This window comes from Gymnoscopelus microlampas (assembly GCF_963454915.1).
Source record: "Gymnoscopelus microlampas genome assembly, chromosome: 14".
Taxonomy (NCBI): Eukaryota; Metazoa; Chordata; class Actinopteri; order Myctophiformes; family Myctophidae; genus Gymnoscopelus; species Gymnoscopelus microlampas.
In genome coordinates this window covers 24819914-24829904 of record NC_139951.1, presented here as the reverse complement: position 1 = coordinate 24829904, position 9991 = coordinate 24819914, and the positions used below count along the sequence as shown (strand labels likewise).

The 9991-nt window shown below is 41.4% G+C and overlaps 1 protein-coding gene across 1 annotated transcript; it reads right to left on the bottom strand.

The window, feature by feature from the left end:
- Positions 1 to 1756: 1756 nt before the first annotated feature.
- On the bottom strand, positions 1757 to 9173 carry pms2 (PMS1 homolog 2, mismatch repair system component). Its single transcript, XM_084078566.1, has 15 exons — positions 8958 to 9173; positions 8322 to 8461; positions 7743 to 7829; positions 7405 to 7507; positions 6911 to 7094; positions 6570 to 6737; positions 6240 to 6337; positions 5988 to 6087; positions 5815 to 5899; positions 5172 to 5324; positions 4133 to 5030; positions 3712 to 3879; positions 3458 to 3558; positions 2888 to 3057; positions 1757 to 2439 (listed from the first exon to the last, which is right to left on the bottom strand). Exons 1-15 carry the CDS (start codon positions 8969 to 8971, stop codon positions 2296 to 2298), a joined length of 2613 nt encoding a protein of 870 aa, XP_083934692.1. The 5' UTR covers positions 8972 to 9173; the 3' UTR covers positions 1757 to 2295.
- Between the last annotated feature and the right edge of the window lie 818 nt (positions 9174 to 9991).

Below are 9991 nucleotides of genomic sequence, written 5' to 3'. Positions count from 1 at the left end.
GTTACCAACTCTCCATCATTTAGTTGGTGACCACCTGGAACCCCCTCAAGGACCACTGGTTGAGAACCACTGCTCTATTTTATCAGAGTTATCCACAGTGTTTTCCAATCAGGTGTCTATTGTCAACGGTCAGGTATCTTTTTATGTATGGAAAATAGCAGTGATTTTCAAACCTTTTCCATCTCTGAATCCAAACTAAGTAAACAGTGGTTTTAGAAGTTTAGACTAAATTAAATTCTGCATTCCTGTTCAATAAGTCTTACTCTACTGTAGTAACACTACTACTGCACTTGACAGTTTCTTCACATTTTTCGCTACCACTCCAACCACCCCATGCCCACGGCCACCTACTGTAAGTTTGCCCAGCTGGCGAATTTAGCTTTCCTTCTTCAACTGTAAACTGTTTATTTATTTATGTTTCCACAGTAATGAGTGGAGAACTGCAGGTTGGTACACACACTGAGGGGCAGCCACATGGCCCCAGCAGTTGGCTCCATCAGTACAGTAGCAACACCAGCTCTTTGACAGCAAATCTCTCATTTCAAACCTACAGTACATCACCTAATGCAGCAGCCAATGTCAGCAGAAACCGGAGGCAAGAGTATATTTTTTTTTTTTGTCAAAATGGACATGATCATTCACAGTCACACAACATGGTCATTCATGTATCATTCATGTACGTGTGCGCACGCGCGTGTGTGTATATATATATATATATATACTGTATGCAGTATACACACACACTTTGTGTGTATATCAAAATACATTATATCACAATCACATAATGTAGCACATCTGCTATTTTTTACATTTTATATCAGTCAAAAAGCAAATAACGCATCTGATATTCAACATGTAACACAGATTCATAATTTGCACTGAACACAACGGAGACCAAATGCACACTAACTACTGGCAATTATCTGATCATTATCATTTGCTTCAAGCACTCATCACCTGCTAAAATGGTATGACGGGGAGTAAATTATACCGCAACACAATGACCCAGTTACAGTGCAAATTGTATGCACAAAAATCTCATTTTCAGTTACGTAAGATTTCATCATATCAGGTTGGCTTGTTAGCCATCATGCTGAGGATACAGGTTAGGAATGTGTCTTCCTGGACCATTTTGATAGGGCGAGCTCAGCATAGCTCTAATATGGTGGTTACAATGAAATACTCTACATGGGTGTGTGTGTGTGTGTGTGTGTGTGTGTTCGAATGTGTGTCTCAGATCGCATGCATAATGTGTGAGCATAACGAGAGAGCCTGTGTGTAGAGAGGTTCTCAAAGTGGGTTCCTGGGACCTTCAGGGTTCCTTAAGTGGTTCCAAATGGACCCTTACAGATCTGTAACCAGGGTTGCCAGATCTGCTTATTATAATTTCCCCGCAAGATTTTATTTGAAAATAGCAGATCTACAAGCTCACAACGCATCGCGACGCGTTGTGAGCTTGTAGATCTGCTATTTTCAAATAGCTGATGTATATGTTAAAGTGCTCATGTGGCCCATAATAGCTTTGCCTCAACTCTTACAATTCCAAGTGCCTGTCAGGGTGGGAGGTCACCAGTTCAAATATGATTATTTTGGGGGGTAACGGCCTGAAAAGGTTGAGAACCACTGCGCTACAGGATCTGTCAGAGTTCAAAAAGTTGTACTCTCTGGTAGAACATGTCAACATTACAAGCCACCAAGTAGGCCTAGTACAAGTAGTTTTAAGAGTAGAGTAGTTTTAAATAACGCACACACTACATAAAAAAGTTAACTTTAATACACAAAGCACAGTGAAAACACACCAGTTTGACAAAACTTGCAGGTCAGCTAAGGAGACAGACATAACAGAATGCACCGCAAATGAAATTGTACACAGTGATATTTTTAGTTAAAATAATTGTTAAATAGCTTTTATAGTTATAAATATAATTGCTGTATAGGCTAGTGTTCGGGTCTCGTTGTCTCTCCAGCTCTTCCATAAACAAAAAACAAATGTTTCATCCAATGAGAAAGAAGATACAGAACACAAATATTGTGTTTAACAAATGAGCGGACAATTGGAATTATACCTGATAATTAGAATCTTTATCAAGGATCTGCAAAATTAGCTATCTTGAAACAAAGAAAAGCGTCACAAATTTGAGGGGAAAGAAATTGTGGAGAAAAAAAATAATCTAGTTTAATAGCCACCGATTCCGTTATGGTACAAAATGCAGATATGGGCTCAATATAGTATCGTCAATCCAATATATCAGGCTACCTCTAACATAAAAACTTGCGTCAAGACAATCAGTATCCTCAGTCCTGTGAAATCATGTCCAAATTAGCCAGGTGTCTCATGGTGGGCCTTCCATGCGGGCAGTTCCACGGCTGTTCAATCTCTCCCATGTGAACTACCAGCTTCTTCATCTCGCTGACACTCAAAGCAGTACCAATCATCACCTGAGGATGCAGCCAAGCACAGATATCAGACAGGACATTAGGAGGTAAAATGAAATATAATTGTTGAAAAAAAAAAAAAGAACCTATGGAAAGATATTCTTAATTAACCACATGAACACTAATGTCCCTATTCTGGGCAAGCATGTCATAATACTGTAGGTGAACATTCTGCAAAAATAGCAGATCTACAAGTTAACAACGCGCCGCATTGTGACAAGTTTTGAGATCGTAGATAAGCTATTTTCAAGAGATTTAGTGTAGAGGGAAAATCGTAGGGGGCCAAGGATCGACCCCTGGGGGGCCCAAACAGTCAAACAAAGTATATACAGTATGTTTTTCAATATTCTCTTAATAGGAAACTATTTCCTCTACACATGCCTCTCTTGAAACATAAATATGTATTTCCTTTTCATTTACATAGCAAATTCAATGATCAACATGAACTCACTGATTTCCTACAGGACCTGGAGGCGAACATCTGTCTGACGCGAGAGGGGCGACACATGACCCCTGGGCTGTCACTCAACATGAAGATCAGCTCCTCGATGTCCGCTGGGCCAAACGTCCAGTTCTTACTGGTTGGTTTGGACACCAGCTTCACTCTCTGCATCACCTGGGCTGCAAACACAATCAGTAATGTTTCAACCTCCCATTGGAATCATGTATTCTCAGAAGCATGTAATTTCAGACCTGATGCTTTCAGGGAATATACATATTGTTGCTTTCGGGCAGAAACCTTGTCCAAAACCGTCACTTTTCAGGAAATTGAAATGTAATTGTTTTCGCATTGTGAGCTTGTAGATTGGCATTTTTTGTTGTTTTTGCATGACATTGTCAAATGACAATGTATAAATTCTGCATTAATTTATATATATTTTTTAAAACATAAAAAGATGAAATATGGAGATACAATGTTTCTGCTCGTCAGTGATGATATGCTGTCACAAGGAAATCAACAGTAACCAGTGTCATAACAAAGTACTTGGTACTACTTTCCCTCGTGCTAAATTATGCATACCATCCTCATCAATGACGAACTCAAAGCCATTCTTTCTGAAGATCTCAATGTTCTCCATCAGTACATTCTCACTGACTGCAGTAAGGTGAAGATTCTGAGGCCTGAAAATGGACCAGGATTCAAAGAAAACTTACTCAAGCTATCAAAAACAGTGGTAATAACATGGTACAGTAAAGGAAATGGAATTTAAAAAAAACCTAATTACTGAAGTGCAAAGATGTGGAACGTCTGTAGACAGATAAGCATGCCCTTACGCTATGAGTTTCTGTCCTTGGAGGGCAGTGTGCTGCTGGAGCATCTCAAAGTTGTATTTCTCATCTGTCGCGTGCTGGTCGATCATGAAGAGGTCCGAGTTGAACTTTGTGATGATGAAGCCAAGGTTAAACTGACCAATGATCTCCATGTCTTTGAACATGTCCTTACTGCAGAAATGAGAAAAACAATTTGAGTGATTTTTAGGTCCTAATGCTAAATGTTACTTGCTTGCTTCTCCAGATATGTTCTTCTAACCTGTTCTGCATATAAGGTAATGTCTTAAAAGAAAGGGTAGCATGTATTTAGTGTTTGTAATTCATAATGAAATGGTATACTAGTCTAGTCCAACTAGTCCAAGTATCACAGAACAATATTGCAGAAGACATGAGGGAACTTATGGTCAACACATCAATATCCCACCCAATCTCCTTCTTGAGCTCATCCTCTGCACTCTGGTTCTCTCCAGGACTGATCTTGGCCCTGAAGCGCCTGTACTTCAGACCTTTGTCGGCTTTCGCTGTCTGCTGCTCCTGCAGCCTCTTCAACCTCCCCGTCAACTCGTGGAAAGAGAAATGGAGTGGCAGTGTCCTCTTCCTTAAATGCATGGGAGCATCCACACTGGACACGGAAGAGTCCTCAGAAGAGAGTGGGTGAGTGGCGGATCTCTCCTCTACAGGCAGATCCTCTTTTCTGGGTCTTTTGGCCCTTGGGGTCTGGCTGGAGTCTTCACTGGAAGAACACGGTTCAGTCTGCGAGTCTGGCTGTTCCAGGATATTTTGAGGCGTAACCAGGGATTCCTCAAACGTCTCGCATTTGTTGCTAGATGTGTCAGTTGCCAGATTGGGAGAGTTAAGCTCTGAACCCGAACAGGGGCTAGCTGGTGATGCTAAAATGGAGGAACATTCAGGCAAGGTGTCATCTTTTCCATTGTCTACGTCACTTTGTGGGATCCTTCCATACCTGAACCCATCTAGTACTGTCCTCCCCACTAGGGAAGATTTTGTTACATCTCTGGTGAATTTAACAGGGGATTTTATCGTTGAACTGTGGGCGGAAGTCTTTTCTGAACCCTTAAAGAATGACTGCAGCGTCTTCTGCATTGGTCCACTGTTTGTAGCTTTGGAAGCACTTGACTTGGTCCCATTGCTGGAACCGTGATGCATTGAGAAAGCAGCTTTCAGCCCAGCCAGGTTAAGAGATGACTTGGGATTTTGGAACACCGATTCAGAATCCTCTCCAGGTTCTGAAATGTTCTCATCAGATGGGACCACCTGACATTGTTCAGATTCAGACCTTGTTTCCACAAGTTTGTGGGCATCTAGAAAAAGAAACAAAAAGTCAAATCTCTGCATTTTTATTAGTGCATTCACCAGTCCCCAACATTAATCATAAAATAAATTAAACCAATAATATTACTATTCTTATCCATTAATTAATAAGCCTTAACATTTGTTCTTACTAGTGCTGAGGATGGGTATATGATTGAGGTTGATCTTATTGACTCCAGTCTCATACATAGCGATGAGAGAGGTCTTCAGAGTGGCCAGCAGGAGTTTCTCCTCCTGGAGAAAGATCTGGCGCTTGTCTGGAGTGACGTTCACATCGACACACTCTGGAGAAGCACCACCAAAAAAAATACAAGAAGCTTAGAATGATGTTTTCTGAGGATATAGGATCTGGTTTATTATCATTGTGTAAATACTTTGTGAAAGCACCGATAGTTATCCCCACAATATCCAGCACAAGATCGATATCAAGGTACTTTGTGAAGAATTTTTATTTTGTACATACCGACCAGCCCTACCTGTAACCTGGTCAAACAAAACGACACATTGTAATAGTACAAAGTAAAAGTACAAAGAGTACAAAGTATTAAACCCTCGAATTTTAATAAGGTCTATTTCCCTACTGTTGAGATGAGCTGTTATTTACTTCTATAGACATCCATGAATTGAGCTAAACTAGGCTGAGCTCACCATTCAACCTTCAAAATTGCATAGAAAGGTATTCATGAGTTTGTCTGAGTGTGAGGGGTGTGAGCAAGAGTGGGTATGTTTTAAGTAATGATGAAGCTCTTTTTTGATATGGGTGTATGGTCTTACCTGAGGCAACTGCTATGTTCAAGGCAACAAACGGATACTGATGCCTGTTAAACATGTGATATACTTCATTTACAATTTTGATCACCTATGAGAGAGAGAGAAAAAAAAAACATAAGTTGGGCCCAAAATACAGCCTCCCATCGCTTACAAGTAGAACACATTTTAATTATTACCTTAGTGGGATCACATGGCCGGTTGTTGATGAAAAAGAATTGTCTGTCTGTGGCACTTCTCCCGACACCATGGTCTCCTCGTGACACAAAGCCAGTGATGCTGCAACACAGGCCATTTATATGTGTAAATACTCTGTCTCTTGATCGTAGATTAAGGAATACAAATGGTGTATGTTGAAGTGAATAATAGAAGTATAGAAGAATAAAACTTTTGTTGCATAGATTGACAATACAGCCATCTTCTTCACTTACGTAAAGAGATTTTGGGGTAATTCTGTACCATTGAGTCCATAGTCTTCCTTAATATTTTCTGCTGGGGGCAGTTGCTGAAAAGGCAGCAGACTCTGTATCTGTAGAAATAAAGGTTTTGTGTTATTAGAGAGTGGGATAAAAGTCTTCAGGAAAGGAAAAATATGCAATTCTACAGCTGACATACTGTAGATAGTGATGAGCACTTGATGTCGTCTTGAATTGAGAAGAATGGTACTAAAACTGACATTTTGCTTATATTGCATTCACTCATGATACTGTAAGGTATTTTCAGCCAAACGTTCACCAAATGCTACTATGTTATCCTCCAACCTGCTTTGGTCCAAATATGGCACCTATGTTGTCCCTCATGTTCTGGCTGCCACTAGTGCTGAGGACCGGGCTGCGTTTTCCTTGGCCAGTCTGGTTGGAACAGGTAATACGCACTCCACTGGAAATAATACAGTATGACTGGAGTACGTGGATCATTTTAGTGTACTCCTGAAAACATAAAAACAATATCAGTACTCGCACGCACACGCGCACACACACACACGCGCGCGCACACGCACACAGCATTGCAAATCATATCTTCATAATCAAATAATCATACTTTCAAACCCCAAAGTAGGGATTCCATTCTAGATGTCCCTGAATGGGACAAATCAACTAACCTTCTTTATGTTGCGTTGGAACTCTTTGTGTCGCACAGGCAGGGTGTAGAAGAGCTGTTGTAGGGTGATGGTGGTGCCCTGCTGTCGAGGGTGGGGACACCTCTGTACCAGGGCACCATTATGGTCAAACACCAGCTTTGTCCCCACCTGGGCCGACTCATGGCATGTCACCACACTCAGGTCACTGGCAAAGAGGGGTTCGTTTTGGGGTGATTAACGTGATCAAATTTGTAGTCTGTATGCAGAATGATTCTTTTTATTCTGCTGCTATATATAAAGTTTAAACTTAAATGAATTCACTATATACTGTAACTAGGTGGATATAGACTCTAGAGCCCCCTCCAAAGACATGCAGTAGTTATGTATGTCTATGAGGCCAGGCTAATGTTGTGAACTAATCATATAATTGTGAAATAAAATCTTTATTTTTCACTCATTTAACACATATCACGAAATACATTTTCGTATTATAATGTTGGTCTTTGTTGGTTTACCTCAAAGCACATAAAGAGCTCAAGGCTTCACCTCTGAAGCCAAACGTTTCCACGTGGATGAGGTCAGAGAAATCCCTGATCTTTGATGTGTGATGCTTCAATGCTGGGAGAAAGAGGGGAATGGTTTGTCTTGATCAGAGAGAACAGCCAACATTTTGACTAGGAATAATGAATGGAATGACACAAACACAGATTTAAAAGGACCATACCGGTGTCAATACACACCATTGTCTATTTTCAGCTTCAATCGCATATAAACAAAGACCATTTCCCTGTTAATTTGTTTAATTTTATTTTTTTGATACCAGACTGCCATACAAATACAAGATGACACTTACTCAATCCTTCAAAGTTGTCCTCCTCTACTCCTCTGCCATTGTCAGTCACTTCCACAAGCTCCGCTCCACAGTCCTTCAACCGGACATCTGGAACATCAGAATAAGACTTATTGGACAGGTATACACATATGTATTAGAGTTAGAACTTGTCTTCATTTTTGAATACATAGAAGCTCAGACTCAGTACAAATTAAAGACATCAAATGCAAGACGGGAGGGAATAAAATGTGTGCAGACTAGATGACTGAACTCATTATCTGCCTCAGTATAGAATGTTTCTTTTTTTCTTTAGTCGTTATGCCAATTGATTCCTCCCCACACACATTTCTGTGTTGTCACTGCGATTGTATCCTACTGACTCACCTGCCAGTGAGGAGCCCCCACCGGGAGGACGTAGAGCCTTGTCGAGCCTAGACGCTCACACTCGACAAAGCCGGATGCACCACGGTGGATTCAAACCCACAATCTCTGTGGTGGTTGGCAGGGACTTTACCACTGCGCCACCCGAGCGCCTATAAAGTCTTATTATGGAAGCCGATAGATAGACAGACAGAATTGGCAATATATCCATATACATACCAATATTGGTGGCCCCTGCATCAATGCTGTTCTCTACCAGCTCTTTGACAGCAGTGGACAGGGTCAGCACAACTTGTCCAGAACAGATTTGATGGACAGACTGTCTGTCAATAGCCTTGATGGCTCCAGCTGGCTCAGGACTGTAGAGAAAGCAAGCATAATGTGGAACAATACCTAAGTGTACAATAGATGGTATTTGTGCAGCTGATTATTACAAGCCTAACGTTAGCTATTAGAGCAGTGGTTCTCAACCTTTTCAGGCTGGAATCCACCATAATAATCATATTTGAACTGGGGACCCCCCACCCTGACAAGTGAGCTTGTAGATCGGCTATTTTCACAATGTTTGCCTCTTTCTTATATCATTTGACTAGTTGGCCAATGTTTGACCAGTTTTTATAGTACAGTTTGTTGATTACTTTTGATGCAGAAATGGTCTTTTAAAAAAAAAGTCACTTCACTGTCATCTGGGGACCCTCCAACATCATATGCGGACCCCCCTGTGGGTGCGGACCCACAGGTTGAGAATCACTGTATTAGAGCTTGGTAAACATGCTCCTGTCTAACTAAGACCCTGGTGTAAAACAGTAATTGTATCAGAAAACATAGGGGTGTTACTTAGTTTAGTTAACTTACCAAGCATCAGTCATGTTTAATGCGCAGTGACAATGCTTCAGACTGCTAACTTTGTAACTTAGCAACAATGCCTTGCATCTTCCCAAGGTGTGGGAAAAAAGGGCAAGAGTTAAACGTTAACGTTAATTTGCTGTCATTCATTCACCATGTCCCTGAGCATTTAAAATTATTGTATTTAATCCTTATATATCATGTGGCGCTGGTGCTGCGCTCGTACTTCTGGTGTAAACACAGAGCTGTGTTCCGTCAGCAGAAATAACGGAGCAGAAATAAGACTTCCGGTTGACGATCCCTTCAGAATAAGAGTACCCTCTAGAGTAAAAAGAAACCATTGAAAACCATTGAAAAACGGTTCATTTGCACATTAAAACTATAAATTAAGCATTTAAACGAAGCTATACAACACATATTATGTTTCTGTGTAACAAAAACGTTTTTTAAAAGATAAAAAAATTATCTAAATGGATAAATGTTGTTCAATGGAGTGCATAGCCTATAGAAATTGGACACTGGACCGGAGACGGACACGTGTGCCAACACTTGTGACATACTCACGCGTTCGGGGAGACCCCCTCTACAACGCCAAACTCTCCGCTAAGCGGCACAGGTGTAAAAAAAAGTGTGGCGGACCGTCCAGTGAGGTCAGAGGTCAGAAAAGTGCCGTTTACAGTACATAGCCTATACAAATTGGACACTGGACCGGAGACGGACATGTGTGCCAACACTTGTGACATACTCACGCGTTCGGGGAGACCCCCTCTACAACGCCACACTCTCCGCTAAGCGGCACAGGTGTAAAAAAAAGTGTGGCGGACCGTCCAGTGAGGTCAGAGGTCAGAAAAGTGCCGTTTTCAGTGCGTAGCCTATACCAATTGGACACTGGACCGCAGACGGACACGTGTGCCAACACTTGTGACATACTCACGCGTTCGGGGAGACCCCCTCTACAACGCCACACTCTCCGCTAAGCGGCACAGGTGTAAAAAAAAGTGTGGCGGACCGTCCAGTGAGGTCAGAGGTCAGAAAGGTGCCGT

Bases quoted from the DNA above. Each gene is read 5' to 3' on its own strand.
- pms2 (XM_084078566.1), bottom strand. The intron at 7,095-7,404 runs GTAAACCAACAA...CCTCTTTGCCAG, and splicing joins AGCTCTTTATGTGCTTTGAG to TGACCTGAGTGTGGTGACAT. The intron at 5,325-5,814 runs GTAAGACCATAC...GTGCTTCTCCAG, and splicing joins GAACATAGCAGTTGCCTCAG to AGTGTGTCGATGTGAACGTC.